Source organism: Simochromis diagramma, unplaced genomic scaffold (genome assembly GCF_900408965.1).
Source record: "Simochromis diagramma unplaced genomic scaffold, fSimDia1.1 OVJJ01000344.1, whole genome shotgun sequence".
In the NCBI taxonomy this organism is placed as follows: domain Eukaryota; kingdom Metazoa; phylum Chordata; class Actinopteri; order Cichliformes; family Cichlidae; genus Simochromis; species Simochromis diagramma.
The window spans coordinates 13666988-13692780 of record NW_024387375.1 but is presented as its reverse complement, the minus strand read 5'-3'; the positions used below and the strand labels follow the sequence as shown (position 1 = coordinate 13692780).

Here is a 25793-nt window from a genome sequence, read left to right as displayed (position 1 = left end):
TCAGTGGCATAGCTCATTTATTACCGAATAAAAATTGGACATGAACACGTGCAGACTAAAAACCAGTGTAACAAAACGGACAACCCTAAAATCTTTTTGCAGCAAGTCTGCACTCCCTGCTGGGAGGTCAAAAAAAAAAGATGAAAAAAAAAAAAGAAAAAGTCAAATAGACAGTACTCTTTTGAAACTGTACAAAATACAGCATCAGCAACATATCTGTTCAATAAAAAAAGAAAACAAAGACTGTGCAAACATTTTGATCTTTCCTGAATGTTTATTTTACATTTATTCTTCAGTACGTCCACTGAGCCATTTGCTTTTATAAATCAAAGCATTCACATTTTGTCAGTGGTCACCAATCCATCTTTACACTGTAAATAATTTCCCCCCCAAATGTCCATAACATTATATGTAAAACTAAAAAAAAAAGGGGGAGGGAAAAAAAAAAAACAAGAGGGGGCTGGGTTGGGTAGGCTAGATGGTTTGTCAGGATATATGGTTGGGTCTGGAGCTGATGTCACACTACAACCTTGCCTTTGCCAGTCTGGGCAAATGTTTAAAGGTAATTGTAGAGCACCTCATGGTGGTGGTCACAGCTGCAGTTTGCATGTAGACGCAAAACCATCAACCACCCAAGATAAATGTCAGCTACAGATCTGCTGCTCTGTAGGAGACTCAAAGCAACCCGATTCCATCAAAGACATTTGTACATGAGACACGTGGTGACTTGTCTGGCTCCACTGTTTCCACTGAAATGAATCATAATGCTGGGCAGATGTTTTGTGACTTCAACAAAATTTGAAAAATTAAAATCAACTTGTATACGCTGATGGTCTGACGCCAGGTGTGTATGAGAAACCCAGCAAATTCAGAGGAAGGACACCTGCTGGTATACAAAATGGCAAATCCAATTAAACGTGTTTTCAGTCACGGCAGCTTCGACAAGGTTTTTGAAAATTTTTGGTCTTCAATAAAGCAAGGTACAAGAATCTCTTCTGTTACGTGGATGTTTGGTTAACTTCTGTTTTACCTTCTGCACAAATATTTAATTTAAACATCAATCTGTCAATGTTCAGAGGGCGCGTCTAATTTGATTTGCATATACTCAAAGTACTCGTGTGACCATCAGCCCCAGAGCCAGAGTGGGTCGATTTGGGTCTCAGCGACGGTGGCGGCTGTGTCCCGAGTGCCCACTACTGCTGTGGTGTTTGCTCTTGTGGCTACGCTCCCTCTCTCTGTCCCTGTCGTAGGATCGGGACCGCTCCCTGTCCCTCCGGTCTCGATGGCCACTTCCTCGGTCATGTTTGTGTTTCTTTGATGACAGATCGAAGGAGCTGCGGTCTCTGTCTCTCTCGCGTTCCCTCTCTCTGTCACGGTCCCTTTCTACTTTGACTGGACTGCGGGACCGTGACCGAGAGCGCGAGCGCTTCCTTTTATGACCGGAGCCTCCACCTCCGCTGTTGCTGTGACGACCACTGGGCTTGGAGTCGCTATTACTGTGGTGACTGGACTTGGATTTAAGGTGGGGGAGGAGTGGTGAGGGCGGATGCCGCTGTGGTGATGGGCTACGGCTGTGAGAGCGAGAATGTGAACGAGAACTGTAGGTCCCTGAGTGGCTGCGTCTGCTGTTGTAACTGCGAAAACAACAGGTGGGAAAAATGGACATGAGAAACAACCAGACTATGAAAATCAGATCTTTTTAAACATAAGGAAGGTAGAGCTACACATTCACACACGTTAAAACACAAAACTGTAGAGCTTACTGTCTGCGAAAGGAGCGCGATCTTGACCGCGAACGCGTTCTCGAACGAGAACGACTTCCACTCCTACTGTTCCTCCCAATCTTTACCTCCTTCCTTAACCTGAAGACAAACATTTTGAACTTGAACTTAAAAACAGACTATCAGGCAAGTAAGAGATCACAACTATTACCTTGTTACAAATGACGGCAAAATATTGACTTAAAATGCGTTTCTTACCCATTATGTGGACTCTTGTTGACCTGGGTACGGTTGTCTGGTTCCTTTTTAACTGGTTTGACAGTCTGGGGGTTCGGGGACTTTTCTTCCACCTTGACCACAGGGGAGGACGGTTTGGAAGCAGGTGAGAAGCCACCCAGCGTGGACAGTGCAGGAGTACCATCAGGATTCAGACCCTTAGCCTTTATCCTAGCCTCTGCCAAGAACACTTTCCTTCGCTCCACCTCCTTCTCCAGCTGCTCATAGTTAGGCTAAGGGAAGAAAAAAAAAAAAGTTAACGCCAAGTCTGCCAAGAGCTCTTACTTTCATTCAGGCACCTTCCCCTGAGCCATACAGTGCAGGAGTGTATGCTAGTTTATTTTAACCTTGGATCGATGTAATCTGTCACAATATGTTGACGAGATTGCAGAAAAATGACATCAGCCTTTGAACTAACTCTACTACTCGTGATTTTTTTTCAATTTTTTTAAGGCCTACCTAAAGTGAAAACATTTTTTAAACTTCATGTAATTTTTTTTACATTTTTTTTTTAATTTTTTTTATTTGAGAATCTCAAGTTCAGTTTTGAACAAATGGAAAATAAACTGACAAATAAAAGTTTTGCCTCCACAGCTGCTGGATCAGCCTGCTGAGCTATACAATTTGGGTTTTCATCTGAATTTTTAGACTCTACACTGTCTGAACACAGAAAAGCTCTCAGTTACAGTGAAGCCTCTGCTTGCTTCATGTCCCAGCTCAAGTCTAATGGGTAAGTTGTCTGCTTTAGTCTCCATTCACATCAAAATGCTTGGCTGATTTCTGCTATAATCACATTTTAAATGCCCAGAAGGAATGTGCGCAGCCTAATGTAACTGTTAGCAGATAAATTGATGGTTTATCAACAATTATGTTACTACATTACAGTGCTATGTGAGTCATTCAGGTAACTGATGATGTCCTGCTTCTGGACTACCAGCATTTAATGAAGAATCAGGAGCATGTCGAGCTCTCTATTTTCCCACTTGTTTGTACATTCCCTCACATGAATCCTGATAGTTTCAGAAAACTCCCTCCAGAAACGTGTTCACATTTGAGAGTCCTGATCTCGATGATTATTATTCCTTATACTGGAATCATGATTGTCATTCTCTCACTAATGAATTTAAAAACTGGGGGGAAGTAGCCGTAAAAAGCACTGAGGAATTGGAACAGGCCAATCACAATAGTTGATCCATTGACCCAACATGTGAGTTCAAAGGGGTCTGACCAAGACTTGACCCAGTGCTTTTTAAAATCGACTAAAGACGGCCCATGCTTCAGTGTGTTCTAGACATGTTTTATCATTCAGGACTTGAGCGTAATCTATTTAGCAATAGTCACAAAACACACTCATTGTGGATGGATTATAGTTAATGCAAAGCATAGGAAAGAGCTGCACTCATATTTACCTTCTTCCTGGTGTAAAGTTTCAGGGTGGTGATGCAGATATCTTTGATCTCTTCTTCCGTGGCTCCAAACAGCAGGAACCAATGGGGTCTGGTTGGCAGCGGTATCTGAAAAAGAAAGGCAGAGTTATTTATCTAAATTGCTCTTATTAGACAAAGACATTTTGATGTGCCAACGTGGGACTATCAACAGGAAAAAGTTTCAGATTTTCACTATTTCCTCTCACCTGCAGTGCTCGGGCAGCAAGGTATATGCAAGCGCAGGCAATCGTCTCAGCTTGAAACCTCACAAACACATCTGTCCTCAGGCTATCGTTCATGTAGTTCCTATGGAGACAAAAGAACGAACAAAAACATAGCATCTTCTCCACACAAAACCTTAAATCCATCTTTCAATATTACACCCATTGACTATAACCCAGTACTGCAGGTTAATAATCTGTAACATTTCTCTACAGTACAAGCTCCTAACCAGGGATTTAACTTTTTAAATTTTCTTTGAACAAGCACTGTTAACTGGACCCCTGGACTGGTGGATTTGACACAGTGCTCAAGTGAGATAAACTCAGGTTTAACTTTGTCCATTTCTCTCTGGGGCATCCATGAGAGCGCATCACATCACAAATAAAGCATGAAGACACGGATGGCGAAAAAATAATTATCTACTGATAACCTGCCAACTCCACCTCATCTAATTGTGCCCGGAGGGCAACAAGGTTACGCTCTAATGACGATTAAGACAAGGGCACATGCCATACAAGGTGGGGAACATGCAGGCTCGCAGATGTAGAATATTTATCTAAGATGCAGCTGCCACAAATCTGAGGGGAACTGGGTAGCACAGCATGTCATGTAGCATGCAACTGGTGGTTCTTGAAGTCAGTGGTATGCTGATATGCTCAAAGTAAAAACGGATTTTAACATTTATTCAAGGTTCAGCCACAGAACATTTACCACTTTAGGTAAAAACTGTATAATGCAAACTGAAATGACCACAAAGTCCACTTGAGTGAAACTCCCTTCTAGTAAGACTCATTAGAGGTCTTCTCTAGAAGACATCAGGTGATGATTAGCTAAAAACAGATTATGTGTCAGAGGGTTGTCTAGGACAATGAATAAATGAGATTAGACATTGGGAGAGTATTAGGAATGGCATGATGGCCAGGTTGTGAATCAGGCAAGTTACGGGGTAGTGTCACATCTATGTCCTTAAGAAATAGATGTCACAAAGACAAAAACAGAAGTGTGATAACAGAAACATGGTGGTGAGACTCCTTAAAGTACCCAAACACTAATCCCAGAAAGCTCACACAAGAAACCCACCATTAGGGGAAAGAAGAAAAAAAACTACATCTAACACAGTCAAACTTCCTCTGCATTGCAGTGGCACTGGGATTACCTTGTCAATACCAATTTCCAACCATACATAAAATTTTGGACTGCTCCAGTTAAAGTTTGCTGCAAATGCTGAAAACCTGCCATTCAGATAAAGTGTCTTCAGTCCAAACTGCCTAGAACAAAACTAGCATGCCAACTTTGCTATAGATAACACATGGATGTTGGATTCTGAGTGCTGCGTGGGTGAGACAGGTCCATGGAGGCAAAACCTGAGAACTCGATCAGCCTGTAAGACAGACACATGTCTGGACACCACGTCAGTTGGGGACAAGACACAATACCTACTGTAAATTTAAGAAAAAAAAAAAAAAAAAAAGGCAGGTAAACTAGTTAAAAAAAAAGTCTGTTCTGGCTAAGTTTACTTCACTGATAAATGCAAGTAAACGAAAAAAAGTTAGAATATACATCTATCTGTAGCTACTTGGCAAAAATAGTTATTACAGATGAAAACCTTTATAGCAAGACCAAAAAATACAAATCCTTTTGGACACCCAAGAGAAAACAAGACGATGCTGGCTGTTGGGTAAAGTCCCGCCCGCCCCCTTCAGTGAATCTCGGCATTGGGACTGGCTGTCTGGAGAGGGGCAGCCAGCCAATGGGGGGAGCTTCCTGAGGTCATGTGGTTGGAGGAGGCAGAGTTCAGAGGTTCTTTATGTGACTTACCAGCATGGACTACCCTTTAATCAAAGAGTAGAGAGAAAGGACAAAGTTAAACCAAGTCCCCCGGGCACCGCAAATTTTTTTTTTTTTTTTTTAAAAAGACTTTACAGTAAGCCATGTAAGGGCTGATAAGAGAGTGAGACAAGTAGTAAATTTGTAATAACACAAATTGCTCCATCAGGGAAAAGAAGAAAAAAAAAAAAAGTGGAAGGGTTCAAATGGAGTGAGGAAATGTCGTCGTCAGACCTGGGCAAAATGGCTGTTGAATGTTTTTCAAATGCGTGCCTGTAAATTGGTAGGCACTTGAATATTACTTATCTGACAGGTGGTCCACATATGGGTCAGTCCCAAGTTCCTGGCAGATAAATGAAGTGCTCTTCAGAAATTCAACCATTTGAAACTCGTTCAACTTCATCTTTAGCCCAGGTCTGGTAGCACTTCTTGCAGACATGACACAGGTTGCTGCTGTGGGGGGGTTGTCTGTGAAAAACTATTAATTAACTTACCAGGCTGTCTGCACCAATGTCTGGTTCTTCTCGCATTCCAGGACTTGAAGATACAGGACAACGATCTGTAATCATACACTGAAGTTAAAAAAATACCCTGCTCAATAGCCCCAGGAGCGTCTCCAAGATCAAACCTGTTCTGTTAAGTAAGAATAATATTTTAACCCTGTCTCCTGTACAGCTGCATTAGCTGCTTATTACATTTAAAATGTTATTACCCAAAAAAAGAAAGAAAAGAAACTCACCTTGTGAGGGTGCTTGACATGCACACAAAATCCAAGCTCCTTCAGGACCCGCCTTTCCGCTTTGATGACTTGATTTTTGGTATTTATGTAGTTCTGATCAAGTATCAATGGACTTGGAGTCCTAGTTTGCAAAGGAATCAAAATAAAATATTGTTTCCCTCTTGCATTTAAAAGAAAAAAAACAAAACAAAATTTAAAAAAAAGAAAAAAAGACAGTGCCCTTCTGAATTCCTGCGTCCCTTCGTTTTTCCCATTTCAACCAACTCAAAGCAACAGTTAACTGTTTGCATGCCTGACAGTTTGCTGGGGTTTGTGGACTCCTGTGGTTCCAGTGAAAGCTTGTGAGATTCAAAGACAGCCCTCAACCCAAAAAACACACCCTGTGCCACAGCCTTAACAGAAATATCAACTTGGTCCTAACATTACGATTTCACGACAGACGTTTTGAACCTCAAGCTTAACGCCAATTTAAAATAAAAATGGAAAGCCGCCATTACTGTACTCCATCACAACTCATTCTCATCTATATTCTTATACTGTATGTCAGTATACTACAAATTAATTGACCAAAACCACTGTCTGGATGCAGGCAATCCAGACTTGGAAGGAAAACATTCAGAGCAGAGATTTTCTTGGGTCAAGTTACGCTTCACATACTGTACTGACCCCCAAAACATTCCACTGATGAAGACAAACTCGTGGAAAGAAAATCCACAAAAAACAAACAAAAAAAAAAAAAAAAAAAAAAAAAAAAACCACGAACGAACAAAGCTGATACACCAACGTCTGCTCAAGTTGCCTGTCATCGTGCCCACAAGATGAATTAAAATCTGGAATGGAATTAAACCACAATGATTTGTGAGAGTCATTCATTATATAGCACGACCCCTGACAAACCAGTAAACTTCAATTTAAAGTTCCGAGTCTGCCATTCTAATGTCTCAAATATATTCTAATGTGAATGTTACACTACAAACCACATGCATGGAAAAAAGCAAAAACAAAAATAACCTCTGAGGACTAAAGACAATACAACAAGCACAAATCCCAACCTAACATTACACCTCTTTTATATATACCTCACAGGTACACTTAAGAAATGCAAAATCAAATTAACAGCATGAAGACACGGATGGTGAAAAAATAATTATCTACTGATAACCTGCCAACTCCACCTCATCTAATTGGCTTCAAACTGTTGAAGCTAGAGAACATGCACTGACCCTCACTCAACAAAAACCGACAGACTCACAGTAACCAACTAATCATTCTAATTCTAACATACGAGATGATACTTCTTTAAAAGCCATGGTTGCAGCTGGTGGTGGATGGGGTGTTGCTCTTTAAGCACAATTAAAATGCATGGTGAGGAGCAGTCAGAGAAGAAAACTACATTACCCAAGGGTCCGCAGAATGACGGACAGATACCCAAAGCTTAAGACTGAACCACAGGAGTCCTCAAGGCGCCCCGGGGGCCAAGGACCTTCGGCCAACCTGTCATCCCCGATCCCAGTGCCCCGCGGTGGCTCAGACCACGGGAGTCTCCCGCAGGAGGGGGTGGGGTGGGCCTGGGGGAGGAGGGAGACCCCCCTCGCATCATGGTTCATGCCGACAGCTTCATCTTACGTACCATTCCACATCACCCAGGCTTTGGTAAATGTAGCTGGTCGCTGTTAGTTGGTTGCAAGGGAAAAAAGAAGTCAAGTTAATGCCAAAATCTGTAATATTGACATCAACAGATTTGTATGAAGACACAGGTACAGCTGCTTTGTCTGTGACTGTGTCTTACAAATAATAGACTTGAATTTTTGAAGCCAGTTGTTTGAGGCATTAATTTCAGTGCAATGTCAAACTGATGTTAAATGTAGACAATTACACTGCAAAACTACCAGTGAAGCGGAAACTGAAAAGTTTTAAAATGGTTTAGAGTACATGGATAAACAAAAGGGCACTTTCACAGCAAAAACACAGATCAGCATCAAACATTACATAATACAAAAATAAGAAAACAAAAACAGGAAAAAAAACATTGCAATGCAACATTTTTTACATGTTAAATAATTATTTTCAAGAGAAGAACATTGGATTCATTTGGAGTGCTTACTTTTTTCCTCTGAGCTGCTTCAGGTGATGGAAAACATTAATGACATCTCGTATTCGCCGTGGTGCTTCTTCTATCTTGGAGGCCAAGTTGATGCAAGCCATGGCAACAATCTGGAAAATAAAATGATAAGCAAACAGGAATGTTTACTACAGGAAACTGAGCTCAAGTGTTCAGAACACAAACACGAGACAAAAAAGAGGCAACAATATAAACCCTATCCTGTTTTGTTGTGGGGGATGATGTACTCTTTACATACCTATCAATCCACTCTACAAACGTAATGATGTACCGAAACCAATGCTGACACTACAATAGTGCAAGTGTTTTTATGCAGTGCTATTGTGTACTTCGAGTCTGTGCTCAGTTTCACACTCATAGGAGATTTCACTTCATCGTTGAGTTCTTTAACTGGTGGAGTTAGACTCGACAATATGGCTGCCACAAACGTAGGTACAACGTTATGCAATGCTATGCTATGCTAACAATACCGGCCGACAGAGGCCCGGCAACACTCCGGAAACTCTTAACACACTTACCTCGAAACTGTGCTTGACGAAGGACTTGGAGTAGAAAAAACGATGGAAAAGTACTTGAGCTGTTGCCATTGCGACCTGTCGAACGGGGGCGAAAAAAAAGAGCATAATAATTGTACATCGTCTTGTGTAAACTGGCCTAACCTTGCACAATGGATCGCCGCCATTTTAATTCCACCACGCCAACGTCAAGAGCTAACATTTAGCACACTGCTGACAACTAGGCCGCAGAAACTACAAGCCACATCAACTTTCGCCTATTATTATCAAACACCCAACACTAATGTACTGCAGTCAAGAGCGCTTACCTGTGGCAACCGGAGGAGAATACCCGCTGACTGAATCAGCTCACAGCCAAGAATACGAAGGTCGGCCTCTGTGTTCAGGTCGAGGCCGTCGAACATCGACGGCGTCGTTGAGAGCCTTTCCTCCGGTACAAGCGAGTTGTCGATTGTAAGGTACACTTCTGAGTAAAATTTGTCGCCAATGAGAATCCCATCATTGTTAGTGGAGGCATTGGAAGATACAGAGAGAGGACCTGCTGCCATCTTCACCTGAAAAACAACGGTTAGCAGCTACAGCGAACACAGCCTCCACACGGTAACAGCGGAGCAGGGTGACTGGCGAAGTGCGTGACGTCAACATGCTGTTCAGATGGAAACGCTGTGTACATCCGCGGTGGTAAATAGTCTCGCAGCGCTGACTCGTTAAATTTTACAAGTACACGTAACCTGAATGTATTTAAATATTCTAAATATAAGTTACACATATTTTAATAATAAGCAAAACATTTCACCTGGTATATAATGTTTCATTGCTTTCCGTTTTAAGCTACAGTCAACTCTTTGCTTCAATTTCACCTTAAAAATCCTGTGTCAAAATACTTCAGATAAACACCATAAACAATTTAATCCCGAAAACAAAATGTACTTGACGCATGAATCAAATCAGTTTTATTACTGGCACTACATTAACATTCACTGTAGCACTACTAGTAACAGTTTTAATACGTATTACTCAATAAACGTCACTGCCGGTAATGCCTGCTAAATTTCCGACGTCACCCAAAGGCAGCAGAAGAGAACACATCGCCACTGGTCGCCACCAACGGTTTCTGTGATGTGATTTACGGGAAAGTCCGGACTTGTCACTATTACCGCTAGAACATATCCATCCGCCAATTTAAAATAAAGGAAGAAAATATTAGCGAAATGTATTTTTAAAAGACCAGTTTAAATATTTCGTTTAATAAATAAGTAACTGTTTGTATGGACTAGTCACAGACTAGTGTTGTTATATTTCATCTTCAAAAAACTAAAAAATTAGGTAGAATGAATTGTGATAACTGTTAAACTTAATTTTAAGACATGCATGGAGAGCAGTTTTGACTTTGCGATTCTGTTTGCAGGTTTTATATCCATTAAAGTAAGATACAATTTCAAAATAAATCCTCAAAAACTTGACCAGAAGTGTTACCAAGATTGCTGTGAAGTGGCACTTACTTACAGAATGTCTTTGATCATGTCAAAGATGGCAACAACACAGTATTTAATGCAGGGAACACTTTCTTCAGTGACAGCTCAGCTCACAGGATTTTATTGCCTGAAGCCTTGTAGTTACCAAAAGCAGTCAGCAGAGGAAAGTAGAGACCCACCAGTTGCTACAAGAGAAGCTCTGTGGCTCCTGGGGTCATTCAGTTTGTTCTGTGAGGACTTGCATGCTCATCATGTCCCCTTTCTCCTTCAACAAACCCACAGGCACTACAGTTAACTGATGACCAGAGTAAATGTCATAAAATGTTTAATCTTTACTCACAAATATGTCTTTGCTAGTTTACCTGTGGTTCTCTGCCAGTATACGACACAGAGACTTTCAATGTAGCTTTTTTTTTTTTTACATTTTTTATTCCTGTAGGAGTTTTATTGATCTTTCATTCCAAATGAGCAAAACATTGTGTTCACTTGCTTGAAGTGTGTAGTAGCTGTTTTTAGTTTGTACTGTTAGTTTTTGAGGTTGTAATCATTGTGGTGCCGTCTTGTCCAGGCTGTCAGACTGTTTGATGTGAGCATTTGATGGAAATAAAACTACTACTTGTCTAATCTACCAAAAGTTAGTCAAATTAGTCAAAAATAAATGTAGTAAATATAAAGTGCAGTTCTTAATCAATGATTTGTTTTAGTAAGCTGGGGGGAAAGCCATTAAAACTTACCTTGCCCTGTGTGAAAAGCTCCCTGCTCCCTCTGGTTAAATCATGGATTAACTGTAATTAAACAAGTTTTTTTGTTTTGTTTTTTTTAGAAAACTGAGTTAAATTTCCTGAGCCACACCCAGGCCTGATAACTGCCAGACCTGTTGAATCAAGAAATCACTTAACCTGTCTGACAATGTGAAGCAGGCTAAAAGAGAAATGCATCGTGCCATGATCTAAACAAGTTCAAGAACAGCTGAAACACAAAATCATTGACATCTATCAGTATGAAAAGGGTTACATAGCTATTTCTAAGCCTTATCCAAAAATGGAGAAAGACCTTCCCAGGAGTGGCCACCCTACCAAAATTATTCCAAAAGGGCATCAACTCATCCAGGAGGTCACAAAAGAACCCAGAGCAATATCTAAAGACCCGTAGGCCTCACTTGTTACAGTTAAATGGTAAATGGCCTGCATTTGTATAGCGCTTTACTTAGTCCCTAAGGACCCCAAAGTGCTTACACTACATTCAGTCATTCACCCATTCACGCACACATTCACACACTGGTGATGGCAAGCTACATTGTAGCCACAGCTGCCCTGGAGCGCACTGGTTAAAGTCAGAGTTCATGAATGACAATAAGAAAGATCCATCCATCAGTTTTCTTCTGCTTATTCAGGCCAGGTGGTGGGAGCAACAGCCTAAGCAGAGAAGCTCAGACCTTCCTCTCCCTACCCACCTCAGGGTTATCCAGGGGAACACCAAGGCGTTCCCAGGCCAGCCAAGAGATATAATCTCTTCAGTTGTGCTGGGTCTGCTCCGGGGCATTGTTCTGATGGGACATGCTGGGAACACCTCACCCAGAAGGCTCCCAGGAGGTACCCCTGTCAGATGCCCGAACCACCTGAACTGGCTCCTTTTGATGTTAAGGAATATTGGCTAGGGATGGGAATTGATAAGAACGTAGCCATTCTGATTCTATGATACATTTTACTTATTGATTCAATTCCTTATCAGTTCTCTTAGCGATTCTTATTGGGTTCTCACTAACTCCGCTCTGAGAGTTACCACCATTACTAAGCACCACATTACATTTATGCAAATTAATTGTATGTTGTGTGGTCTAATGTTGTGATCAGTGTTGAGTCATTACTCAAAAAGGTAATGTATTACACACATTAGACATAACACATTTATTAGAAGTAATGCAGTACATTACTTAATTACTCCAAGGAGAAAACCATTCATTATACCACTCATTACATTACTTTCATCTTACTCTCTAAAATGACCTGAAACACACTGTATCAAAATTATTACTTAACAATCGAACACCTGAGGCTACAATCCCAAACACCAACACAAATCCCTATCCTAATGAGGACACGTCTTTCTCTTAGCATTTGGGTATGAACACAAAGCCAACAACACAAAACAAAGATGAAATTCAGCACAAATACACTTCAAAGTGATGGCAACAGTTATTCTACTGTAGAAACACGACCAGGTAGAAATGAAGGCTGCAACCTGACTGCTCATCCACTTGTTACCGATGAAGTTCAGCAGCAGCTGGCCTCACCACAGCTCACAAATGACAAGGAGCCAGGCTTGGGGAGGGTGCCTGAGGTCAAGTGCCTGGTGACTGGGCCTTAGGCCACGGGGCCATGCTGGTTATAGCCCAAAGAAGGGACATGGACTCACATTCCTGTAGGCCCACCACCCGCAGGGGGCACCATAGGGGTCAGGTGCAATGTGTGCCAGGCGGTGACCAAGGGTGGAGATCCCGATACCCAGCTAACGAGAATAAGAAAGACACTGGGCAAAAACAACACCCATAGAAAAATTCTTTGTCAAAAAACATCTTGATGATCCCCAAGACTTTTGGGAAAATATTCTGTGGACTGACGAGAAAAAAGCTAAACTTTTTGGATGGTTTGAGTCCTGTTACATCTGACGTAGAACTAACACAGCATTTCATGACATACATGACAGACAGGCAAACATGGTGGTGGTAGTGTAATGTCTGAGGCTGCTTTGTTGCTTGCCATAATTACTGGAACCATGGATACTGCAAAGAAGAGTGGGCCAAAATTCCTCCACAGCCTCATAAAAGACTCATTGTCCATTATCACAAACGCTTGACGGCAGTTCTTGCTGCCAAGGGTGGCGCAACCAGTCAGTAGGTTTAGGGAGTAATTACATTTTCACACAGGGCACCTATACCAGGTAACAGGTTACATGTTCAACTCAGAGGGAAAAAAATGTAAACGTTAGCTGAACTGACAAGGAAATTATCACCCAGGCTTAAAGTTTGATTTATCCACGGTATCACAACCTGTCTGCGGGTCTGTGAAGCATCCATGGGACACCACATGAAGTGACAGACTGAGGTCTCTCACCCCCCACCCTCCCACTCCCAACACCTACAACTAGCACCTCCGGCCCCCAGTGCTTACGCAGTTGCCACCACGACAAGAATACAAGCATTCTTTCTCTGGTTGCCTTGGTGACACTAATTATGGGGTGTGGGAGGGCTCACGGGGCATCCGAATTCCGAAACGACCATATCGACGTAGGACAAAGGCGTTCAGGGACGCCCAGTGACGAACAAGGGCTTAGTTATACACACACGCCACTCCCTGGAGCGTGTGTGTGTTTACGAGGAACTTGCACAGATTCCCCAGAGACACGTGTGCATGCCTGCCCTGCTATGATAATTACCTTGAGGAGATCACACTCCCAGTGTGTGTGTGTGTGTGACATAAGTGAGTGTATGTACAAATGTTTGTGTGTATGGACAAATCTGAGAGTTTAAGAGCATCGTTTGTGCCAACTTTATGCTGTGGGCCTGCATCGAGATCTAGAAGGAGTTTCAAGGAGTCATATCAGTGATGTTACAAGAAGGACTTCAGTTGTATCTACTCAGACCATCTTTTTTTCACACACACACATGCCCCGTGGGTCGTTTTCAAACACACACACCAGGAAGGACACCAGGTCAAGGGCTACAAAGCAAGGGCAAGAGCAAAGAAATAGTCCCCAGTATGAGAACAGAGGGGACTAGAAGAGAGAGAGCTGACTGGATCAAAAATAAAGTGAAGAAAGAATTGCTTTTGAGCATCAGGGTCACAAGGGTTGAATACCAAAAGAAGGCCGAAGCGATTAAGAGTATTGACATGGAGGCAGATTTATGTGCGTGTGTGTGTATGTCAGAGGTACAGGGAGAGCGAGAGAGATGGGTGTTTGTGTTGAGGGTGAAAGAAAGAGAGAAACTGTGTGCAGTCACAGCAGATAGCGTGAGTGTGGCAGGTACAGACGGGGGTGGGGAGAGCATTTTAACATCTCTAAAAAAAGGGGTTAGCTCCTCATATAGTCAGCAGATATGCCGGTCATGAAGGTAAGATGCATAACAGAGATAAAACAAAGGTCAAAAGTCAGAATTTGAGCAGCACATGTTTGGAACAGATGCCTTTCATGGTGGACATTTTTGTCTCTGCAAAGCAGGAAAACCACAGTGCAAGTAATAACGGTAATGATGGCTCTATTTTATTCAGTGCCACAGGAAATCACTATCACAGAGGCAGCGTGTACTGTGTACTACCAGCCTTTATTTGACGTTATTAAATCCAACGTTATTTTTTCTGTTTTGGCAAATGAAAATGAACACCGTGAAATGGGCTCACGGGGTTCGGTAACCAAACCTCCATACACTTGAGAAAATGACCCTTGATTTATTGTAAATCACCTAGTAGTTTTCTGTCATATACTAAACAGATTTCTAATCATATTGTTTGTCACGATTAGCTAGCCTCAAGCGGCAGTGAATACGGCCAAAAAACCAGCGACTCCAAAAACATCTCAGGCTACACCCACAGGTGCACAGGTGTTTTTTCAAACTGACATTTCACATCCACATAAGCACTATTTTTAAATCTCTGTCTGCATCAAAATGCAAAAAAACAATCTTATGTGCGGTCAAGAGCAGCAGATAGTTATGTAGCTTTAATTAGAAATGATGGCCAATCAGAAGCCTAATATATCATATATACTGACACAAGAATAGGTTTGGTCTACATAGAAAACCCCCTTTATTTCTATCAGAGCCCCTGAGTAAGTCAGAGTTGTGTCGGGTCATGTAGCCCTCAAATAGTAGTGATGTGCGGATCGATCCTGAAATATCGATTCCTCCGATACCAATCATTTATGTTCTAGAATCAATTCTCACATTAAAATATCAATATTTTAGTAATTTAGAGTAAATTTGTAGTTTATCATTAACAGGAACACAGTGGAAAGAAACGATAACATTCGGATTGTCTACATTCAAAGGAACTACTTCCTCTTCCGCCTTTCATAGTCATGTGCGAAATACGGCTGTATAAATGTCTCGCAGCCCCTTGTGCGCACTCACAAATCTAAAATATAACCGGGCGCTGGCATAAACTCTTCTGTTTAATCATTTTCTGTTTGACGTTTATTCAGCTGTGTGAAAACCCCGGAGGAACCCTCCCGAGGGATTAATAAAGTTAAATTTAATTGAATCTAATCTAATAACTTTAATCTCAGTTATCAAAGTGACTTATATATCATGTTTAACCCGAGTAGCGAAAGACCGCGGGGGTTTGAAGACGATGTGTCGGTCGGCTCAGATATTTGAAGTTTACACAGCTACATTCTCACCTGAAAATATGTTAAAAGTTTTTTTGCGACCCAGAAAGAGAAATAAGAGTAATATTAAAACTAAGTCACTGCCGCCATTGTTGGAAACTGGAATTGGCTGGGCCGCACTATGAATTCTGCGATATGGTTTTTCAATTTTGTTGTCCGGGTGGAAAATTGGGAGAAATTCGGGAGAATGGTGGCTAAGGGAGATTTTCGGGAGGGGCACTGAAATTCGGTATTCTCCCGGAAAAATCGGGAGGGTTGGCATGTATGGTTGTGGCAACATCACTAACCTTGTCAAACACCTCAGAGAAAATCATATCACAGAATATGACGAGCGTATGTTGAGTAGTGATGGGTATCGAAAACCGGTTCTTGTTGAGAACCGGTTCGACCTGTTTCAATTCCTTGGAATTGTTTGCCATTGTTTGCCATTGTTTGCCATTTTTGCAAACGATTCCCTTATCGATTCCAGTCGCCCCGAATGACGTCACCACGTTGCGGAGCGTCATTTACCTGGCAGGAAACATGGCGGCTCAAATGCTCAAAAGTTTGATTACGCTTTACGATGACAACAGGGCAACTTGCAATACTTGAAAAGTAGATATTTCATTTAAGGGAGGAAACACTACGAATATGCAAAAGCATTTGCTCACAAAACACACGATAACCTTAAATGAATGTCGTGTTTTTAATTCCGCTCCGGACTCGTGAATCTCAACTCTGCAGCAGCGGTAACGTTTGCACGTCCTCTCCCGTTAATGCGGCAGGTAAATAATCAACTAACAGTGCATATTATGTTAGCGCGATCTGCCTTATTACAAAACCATTACTGTGCATTTAGGTGACCATGATGAGAGAGACAGACAGAGTCTGGCTGGCTCAGATGCTGGCAGTTCTTGCTGCAGTCTACCGATAGAGTCTCCTTTCAGGCCAGGATAGACGAATGTCACCGAGCAGTGACTAAGTTTGTGGTAAAACGCTTGCACTAGAGCTGGGCGATATAAGATTTTTTCATATCACGATATGTTTTTTTCATTTCAGGCGATAACGATATATATCACGATATAAGCCAAATAACTATATTTGTAAGATTTAAATGTGCCGTTGCTCACAAGTAAAATGTGAAATAATCAGCAGCTTGTTTTTATTTAAATATTTATTTCCCATAATAAGTTCAACAGGGTAGATGTACTTAAGGAACATGAGACTTTTTCAGATAAATAAAGGGAAATATTGCAAACTACACAAAAGGCAGCCGCTAAAGCGTTTAAGTTTCAAAACAGAACAAACGAAACAGACTAAATTGTCAATTCCACTTAGAAACAAAATATTAATTCTAAAAATAAATCTTAGTTTGTTTTACAGAAGAACAGACAAAATTGACTAACTTTTGTCAATATCAAATAAACTGAGAACTAAATGGAAATTCTCAATCTCTCCTTGTTGTATAGCTTAGCTTTTCAAACAGTTTTAACAGTTACTTTAGTCTGACAAAAGCCGAATGACGAATTAGCGCTTCCAGTCAGAGACTGAGGCTATGTCCACACGTACACGGGTATTTTTGAAAACGGAGATTTTCCGTTTTCGTTTTAAAAAATAATCCCGTCCACACATAAAGGCAGAAATGAAGGAAAACACTGCTATGAACATGGCAAAGCAGCAGGTGGCGCTAGATTCCTAACCGTGCAGAAATGTAGGCCAATCAGAAGTCTAGAAGCCTCGGTGGGAAAAAGTAAACAAAGCTGGGGCATAGAAGCAGAACCGAGTCGTATGTGTGGAGGGACAGTAACTGTGTGTATATGTAAGCATTTAAACACTGCAGAGAGTAGAATTAACAGTAACAGTATCGTAGAAATTCATTTCACCGAAACAATAACGTGGCGCACAGTGTGACGTCAAAAAATGCGCACACCTTTGACGCTGCGTTTTCTCCGTTTTTCTAGTCCACATGTAAATGCAAAAACGGAGTTTTCAAAAATATCCACCCTGGCCGGAGTTTTTAAAAATCTTCGTTTTCAGTGACCAAAAACGCCGTTTACGTGTGGACGAAAGGTGCAAACGCATAGAAAAATCTGCGTTTTCAAAAATACCCAGGTACGTGTGGACGTAGCCTGAGCATGCACCAGTTTATTGTATTTCCAGACTTGCTTTCGGCACAATTTACAGTGAACGCTACTCTGTTTTTTTGTCAGACTTGAAATAGCCGAAATACCTTCACACTACGGAACTTCTATGGCTCTTCCGTTCGACAATCTCTCCGGCATTGGAACCATCATCTGTTTTCTCTTCGGTAACCTTCGGTCACGCTCGGTTGATTTTTCTAGTCGGCACACTCATTTCCTCCATTACCCGGGCGGTACGGTGGCTGGCTGCTTCCCAAACAAATACACATGTGCGGCTTGGCACTTGTGCTGTACGTAACAAGTCACGTGACGTGACGCTGCGGCTGTGATTGGTTCGGCTCTGCGCTACTTAATTTGGATTGGCTGTTCTTTTTTTTTTTTTTTTTTTTAAGAGGACAAGAGCGGCGAGGTCTATCGCGATAGTTTAATTTTTCTATCGAGAAAAAGTTATATCGCGATACATATCGTTATCGTTCTATCGCCCAGCTCTAGCTTGCACCCATTTGCCACAGCAGATGCCCCCGATTTTCGGTAAGTGAATGTGTTTAATTGTAGGCAGGGACATTACAGGATATTCTTGTGTAATTTCTACAGAATAATTTATGTTATACTTTGTTATTGCTACAGAAGAATATTTATTTTATTATTTTACATTTACAATTTTTTTTCCTGGGGATCTTGTGACACCCCATTGAAGAGCCACAGGCTGGATCTCTTAAGATCTCACTGTTGGGTTTGTAAGGCCATGTTACTCCTAAATTTCTATCTTGTTCAAAGAGAAGATATAAAACAAAGTTCTAAGCTAATCGACCTTAGTGTTCTCTTTTTTTTTTTTTTTTTTTTAAAGAATCGATAAGAGAATCGATAAAGAATCAAATTGTTAAACAGAATCGAAAATGGAATTGGAATCATGAAAATCTTATCAATACCCATCCCTAATGTTGAGGCTGAAGAGGAGGACAGGGACAGGTGCTGCTAGGGCGAGACAGACGTCTCTCACGGAGTCCTTTAGTGCTGCAGGCAGGCAAGGTGTTCAAATAGTGCACAACTTCAGTTTTTTTTATTTCTATATGATGAACTCTGCATTATTAAGGGATAAGAACAAGTAATCTGATGTCCTGTAATCATTATGATGCTATAATTTGAGATACAATAAATAAAATAAGTTTTTGTACAAAGTATCGGTATCGGATCAGTATAGTCGATACCACCCTGAATATTACTTGGTATCGGATCGGAAAGAAAATCTGTGGTACTGCACATCACTATCAAATAGTTCCTGGATGTTTAAATATGTGCCGGTAACATACAAGGTTGTTTTTTAACTTCTTAAATTTAAAAATGCATTTTAAACTTCTGTGCTGCTATATCTCTAGCATGGCTAGCATATGTTGCTAACTTTCATAGCTATTGTAAGACTCTGCCCTTCCTGTAAAAAAACAAAAAAGGTCCATTGAAGTGAATGGAGATGGCGCAAGTCTTCCATTCAATGGCTCTGATTTCTTTTAATCATTGACACATTTAAAGGATATTAATGCTTAAAGTTTGCATTATTAGGGGCACGGCCACACTGAGACAGCTAACAGTGTAACAGTTAGCTATCTGCTAGATGTCACATGAGCGAATTCACATCACTGAACTTGTACTCCTGATGGTGTTTGTGGTGTTTTTAATGCAATAATTTGGCAAATAATGGCCTGAAGTCATCACTCTGGTTTTAGCGAGTGAACACCAGCATATTGTTCCTATGTTAGTTAGCAGCTGCTAATCAAGCTTGCAACTGTTAGCTGGAAACTTGAATTTCCTCTTTATCGAATTAAAATGTTCCTGTGAGATTAATAATAAAATGTTTGATTTTGCAGATATTTTGTTTTACACTTTTTACACATCATTTACACATAGTCCATGATAATTTGTTGATTAAAAGATTAATTAAATTGTGAATTATCCAGTTTCACCTTAGAAGTTGAGAGCCCACGTGCATGAGAACTGCTCACAATATTAGAGAGTAAAATTCTACAATTCCATAACAACTGAACAAACTCCATGTGATGAAGGTCATGTGATAAGGCAAGAAGATTTGCGATAAGTGAGTACACAGAGCTTAATCTGGGACTGCTTTGTTAACAACAATTCCAGATCAAGGTCAAGATTCCACTGTGAAGCCTATTTTCTCACTCACACAAGCAGTTATGTATATAAAAAAAAACTAATATAGAACAAAAAAAGAAGAAGAAGAAATGTAGCTCAAATTTGAAGAAGTAAGCCAAGTCTTCCTCTTACACCTACAGTGGGGCAAAAAAGTATTTAGTCAGCCACCGATTGTGCAAGTTCCCCCACCTAAAATGATGACAGAGGTCAGTAATTTGCACCAGAGGTACACTTCAACTGTGAGAGACAGAATGTGGAAAAAAAAATCCATGAATCCACATGGTAGGATTTGTAAAGAATTTATTCGTAAATCAGGGTGGAAAATAAGTATTTGGTCAATAACAAAAATACAACTCAATACTTTGTAACATAACCTTTGTTGGCAATAACAGAGGTCAAACGTTTACTATAGGTCTTTACCAGGTTTGCACACACAGTAGCTGGTATTTTGGCCCATTCCTCCATGCAGATCTTCTCGAGAGCAGTGATGTTTTGGGGCTGTCGCCGAGCAACACAGACTTTCAACTCCCGCCACAGATTTTCTATGGGGTTGAGGTCTGGAGACTGGCTAGGCCACTCCAGGACTTTCAAATGCTTCTTACGGAGCCACTCCTTTGTTGCCCGGGCGGTGTGTTTTGGATCATTGTCATGTTGGAAGACCCAGCCTCGTTTCATCTTCAAAGTTCTCACTGATGGAAGGAGGTTTGGCTCAAAATCTCACGATACATGGCCCCATTCATTCTGTCCTTAACACGGATCAGTCGTCCTGTCCCCTTGGCAGAAAAACAGCCCCATAGCATGATGTTTCCACTCCCATGCTTCACAGTAGGTATGGTGTTCTTGGGATGCAACTCAGTATTCTTCTTCCTCCAAACACGACGAGTTGAGTTTATACCAAAAAGTTCTACTTTGGTTTCATCTGACCACATGACATTCTCCCAATCCTCTGCTGTATCATCCATGTGCTCTCTGGCAAACTTCAGACGGGCCTGGACATGCACTGGCTTCAGCAGCGGAACACGTCTGGCACTGCGGGATTTGATTCCCTGCCGTTGTAGTGTGTTACTGATGGTGACCTTTGTTACTTTGGTCCCAGCTCTCTGCAGGTCATTCACCAGGTCCCCCTGTGTGGTTCTGGGATCTTTGCTCACCGTTCTCATGATCATTTTGACCCCACGGGATGAGATCTTGCGTGGAGCCCCAGATCGAGGGAGATTATCAGTGGTCTTGTATGTCTTCCATTTTCTGATGATTGCTCCCACAGTTGATTTTTTCACACCAAGCTGCTTGCCTATTGTAGATTCACTCTTCCCAGTCTGGTGCAGGTCTACAATACTTTTCCTGGTGTCCTTCGAAAGCTCTTTGGTCTTGGCCATGGCGGAGTTTGGAGTCTGACTGTTTGAGGCTGTGGACAGGTGTCTTTTATACAGATGATGAGTTCAAACAGGTGCCATTCATACAGGTAACGAGTGGGGGACAGAAAAGCTTCTTACAGAAGACGTTACAGGTCTGTGAGAGCCAGAGATTTTCCTTGTTTGAGGTGACCAAATACTTATTTTCCACCCTAATTTATGAATAAATTCTTTACAAATCCTACCATGTGAATTCATGGATTTTTTTTTCACATTCTGTCTCTCACAGTTGAAGTGTACCTCTGGTGCAAATTACTGACCTCTGTCATCATTTTAAGTGGGGGAACTTGCACAATCGGTGGCTGACTAAATACTTTTTTGCCCCACTGTAAATGGACAGTACACTATGGACACAATTATACAAGTAAGAACTTTCTGTGACTTAAGGTGAGTGATGGTAGAGTTAGGATATAAATAATCACTCTCTGAAAACTCACACACGGCAAAGTCACAGGCAGTGTATAAAACACACACAAGGCCACACACTGAAACACAGGAAGCCAACACTGTGCTTGTTACAAAGCACAAAAAATGCACTTCAATCACACTAAGAACCAGTATCTTGTTGTTTTTATTAGAAGGAAGTCAATAGAATCACCAAAGCTTACAGCAAGTGGAAGCCTCTGAAGTAAGTGACAACCTAATTGAAAAATGCAATTAACCAGTAGCAAATTTATTACTACAATGATGACAGTCAACTTGAGGTAAACTTTCCCCCCTTTACGTGTTGTGGTAAATGTCTTATTAACCCTTCGAAGAACATATGTGCAGGTTTTACTGGCACACAGTCTTTGTTTGAGAACATCCTCTCCACGCCGACAAAGGTTTTTTAGCAGATAAACCATATGTGTGTGTTCTGGCAAACAGGAAATGTTGGCAGGATATAATAATTTTCCCCCCCCACCTTTTTTAAGTGAATGAAGTGCACGTGTGCATTGTCTCGCAGATGGATTGGAAAGAGAGACACGGGGTGAGCGAAGGCTTGTGTGCATGTGTGCCAGTAAGCAGGGAAAATAGTTCCATGCCACAAACACACAGACACACACACACACTTCACACATCTCTCCCATCATGCCAATTTATCCCAAATGTAGGGGAAGAGGAAAAGAGAGGAGGAGGAGGGGATGGAAAGACCTTCCACAGAGTGAATGATGTCAATAACACACAAAGCCTCAGGGGAGAAGGCTGGGTAATTGTTGTTGTGTGCGTGTGTGTGTGTGTGTGTTTGTGTGTCTGGGGATGCTTACCATACAGTTTCTTTTGTGTTTGCCTGCCTTTTGTTTGTGTCCACGGGTGGCAAGGGACATGCTGTCATGCTCCTTAAAGCTGTGTGTGTGTGTGTGTGTGTGTGTGTGTGTGTGTGTGTGTGTGTATTTGAGTGTGCGTTGTTTGTGAAATCCTGTGCGTGCCAGTGAGTCTGCGTGAGTCAGGTTGCGAGAAAACAAGTGCATATCTGTTGCTGAGTGTGTGTACTGAGAGTTTACTAGTGTGCAAACAAGGACTCAGGCGCAGTGCCTTATCTGAGTGTGTGTGTGTGCAACTTTTAAAGTAGTCAGTTAGATAATTAGTTTAAAAGAAAAATAAGATGCTATTAAAACGAATGTAAAAAACATAATTAAACTACTATTGATATCTGCTTTGTTCAGTAACTGATTAACACACATACAGGCCTGTTTGGCTTGCTTTTCAGAGCGTCTCCTTCCTCTCCATCACTAAATTGACCTTACGTTTGACTTCACTCACTGTGTAGCTTGTTTTCAGTTTGGGCAGTGTCACCTCTTTCTGTTTTTCTCCACCTAGCACTCTCCCACTGCTCCAGGACTCCAAATTCCCCAATCCGACTTGTTCTCCACCCGTGCCCTGGCCTCTGCCTTTGTCTGTGCAGGCGGGCGAAGGCCGGAGTCTGCTTGGGGAGGCCAAAGAGCGAGTGAGCGGTGCCCGGGCTTGACCGTGTTCGTGTACATTTTTGTTCCCTGCTGGTGTGTGTCTCTCCAAGTGGTCTGGAAGTGAAAGCTTTAAGGTGTCCTGATGAGATGCCTGGGATCGCAGCCCGAGGAGCTCCTGGCGAGCCTGAGACAGCGCAGCAGTTAGCTCTTCCCTCTCTTGACACTCCCGCCTTACTGTGTCCTCGAGTAACGTTACCTGGATATGAACAAAAAATGAATCGTTCAGAGGATCTCATCAACAACTTTTGTTTTATTTTCAAATAAAGAAGGAACAATTCACCTCTGTTTCAGTTTCTCATGCACACATATTAATATTAACCTATTTTTTATGAGCTAATCAGCTTTGAACCAAGCTTAGCTCAAGTTCAAAGCTGTAGTTCAAAGCTGACTCAGTCATGCAGAGATTTAACAAATATAATACACTCTGTACTTCATTTGTTAAATCTCTGCATGACTGGCAAAAATGGCTAAATATTTACAGATTAAAGGAGGGGTTGTGACTGTTAGAGACCATAAATGGCAAATATGGATAAAGTGATTAACCAGGGCCCTGTGCAAGTTTTATTTTTCTGTAAAACATGCTTACTGCATTCACCTCCTCACCAAATATCCCAAGCTGCATTAGGCATCCGGCTTCTACCTGACTAATGTGCAAACTTTTGAGCTATGGTGTGTGTAAATGAGACAAACCAGTGCAAAAATCACCTTTTCACTACACAGGATGCACAACGCACCAGGGCCCCAGGAACAGGAAGTAAAGGGCTGGGTTTATCTCACAGGCAAACATTTAAAAATTAAATAGGCATTCTTTTAAAGCCCTCCATAGCTTTGTCCTAATTTTACACGCATTTCCCACCAATATGGCACATGGCAATAAAGACTGCTTATTGGCTCATTTAATTACAAGCATGTGCCATTTCAATGGTTTGCATCATTATGGCCATCTGCTGTTTGATAACACACACGTGTTGCTTGCAGCCCAAAAATGGTGAAGTGACAAACCTAATCACCAAAATTTAACAGATACTAAAAGGCGGATCTTTGTAAGCAGTCTGTGTGGACTCAAAGCAATTAACACCACACAAATCTTACGGCAATCACTCCCACATGCTTTTAGCACAACAGCGGGGTGATGTATAGACTGCACAGCTTCCATAATGGATTTTTTTTACACTCTAATTATGAATTTTAAGGCTAAAAAAAAAGGCTACTTGACTTGCATGAAGAAAATAACACTTTAAAGGTTGAGTGAGGCATCCTTCTTTTTCAGATTTTGCTCTACTGGCCATCTGGTCTGTTTATTTCTCCTTGCAATGTGTTTATATTGTGTTGTTTAGCATGTTAGCATGCGCCACATTCACTTTCACTCTTAGATGCAGTGTTTTGTTTGCCCAGTCTACCTTCTCCCCAGGCCTGTGTGTAAGCAGGAATACCACTGTCACAGACTGGCTGCAAAACAGTGCTTTTATTCCAATGTTTACAAAACCAGGGCAGTGCACAGACAGCTAGCTGACTGTGTGGTATTTGGTAGATGTGCAGTTGCTTAAGAGCATTCATACAAGGAATAATAAAAACAGAGACACACTAATATCCACCTAAAGTCTGATAAATTAAGCCATTGGGAGGTATTGATTATAAATTTACATTTGTTTGAAAAAAATTGTTAAATCTTTTACTTGTTTTTGTTACTTTTATCAGTGTGATGAGGTTCATCAGTTTGCTAACAGCACTAAAAACTGAAACAAATGTGAAGAACCGAAATGGGTCAATCAACTACATCTCGGAGCTAGGCTAAGCAAAAATGCGCTGCTCCTGTGTTTGTGTCTGGACTCTTAAATGCTAATGCTTTCACAGGCGTGTCAGATAAAACCGATGATTTAGGCACCCTGAAGATGAATGAATTTAATCCAGAATAAAATGAAATATGTTGCTTTCAGATTTGTCTGAGTAAGCATTGGATGTAAATTTTAAGCCTTTAATATTCTCACTAGCCACACTATACATCAAACACTCACAAAGCCATCATCAAAAAATGCTTTAATGTGAGTTTTGCGTGTGTTTTTAAAGTGTGTGTGTGTGTGTGTGTGTGTGTGTGTGTGTGTGTGTGTGTGTGTGTGTGTGTGTGAAACATAAACGCACTTCTTGACTTGAGAATGTGACTGAGATTGTCTCTGTGTGTAAATACTGCCCTGGCCCCAGGGTGTACATCCACATCTGCTTCTCAAACAGGCCCATCATGGAGGACATACAGTAAATGCGTGTATACCGGCTTTTCACATTCATATTTTATATATAATTATCTGTCTACAATTGTCAGCATATGTACACGTGTTAACAGATGCCTGTGACACACTTTTCCAGCTTTGTGTGCTGTGTCGCACCTCACGCTATTATTGTGTGTGTGTGTGTGTGTGTGTGTGTGTGTGTGTGTGAGAAACTGTTTGCACACGTTGGGCCA

At 41.4% G+C, this 25793-nt stretch overlaps 2 protein-coding genes and 1 long non-coding RNA gene across 6 annotated transcripts in view; 1 reads left to right on the top strand and 2 right to left on the bottom strand.

Annotated features, from left to right (window-relative positions):
- Window positions 1-9487, bottom strand: ccnl1a (cyclin L1a). Of its 2 annotated transcripts, XM_040008611.1 has the most exons (10): window positions 9158-9487; window positions 8853-8927; window positions 8317-8426; window positions 6213-6333; window positions 5968-6032; window positions 3631-3730; window positions 3407-3511; window positions 1980-2230; window positions 1764-1862; window positions 1-1634 (listed from the first exon to the last, which is right to left on the bottom strand). In XM_040008611.1, exons 1-10 carry the CDS (start codon window positions 9395-9397, stop codon window positions 1160-1162), a joined length of 1641 nt encoding a protein of 546 aa, XP_039864545.1. In that variant the 5' UTR covers window positions 9398-9487; the 3' UTR covers window positions 1-1159. The 2 variants fall into 2 exon arrangements, with proteins under 2 accessions (XP_039864545.1, XP_039864546.1); XM_040008612.1 differs by lacking the exons at window positions 8853-8927; window positions 9158-9487 and adding an exon at window positions 7707-7882 and having other exon boundaries at window positions 8317-8431.
- Window positions 9438-23614, top strand: LOC120719454. Its single transcript, XR_005692693.1, has 2 exons — window positions 9438-9530; window positions 23190-23614. It is a non-coding gene; the product is annotated as an uncharacterized LOC120719454 (long non-coding RNA).
- Window positions 21670-25793, bottom strand: part of lekr1 (leucine, glutamate and lysine rich 1) — a 96857-nt gene continuing 92733 nt past the window's right edge. For 2 of the 3 annotated variants that reach the window (XM_040008609.1, XM_040008608.1), the window contains exon 12: window positions 21670-23531. In XM_040008609.1, coding sequence (XP_039864543.1) covers window positions 23076-23531 — 456 coding nt within the window. In that variant the 3' untranslated portion in view covers window positions 21670-23075. The remainder of the gene's footprint in view (window positions 23532-25793) is intronic. The other variant, XM_040008610.1, reaches the window with a different exon arrangement.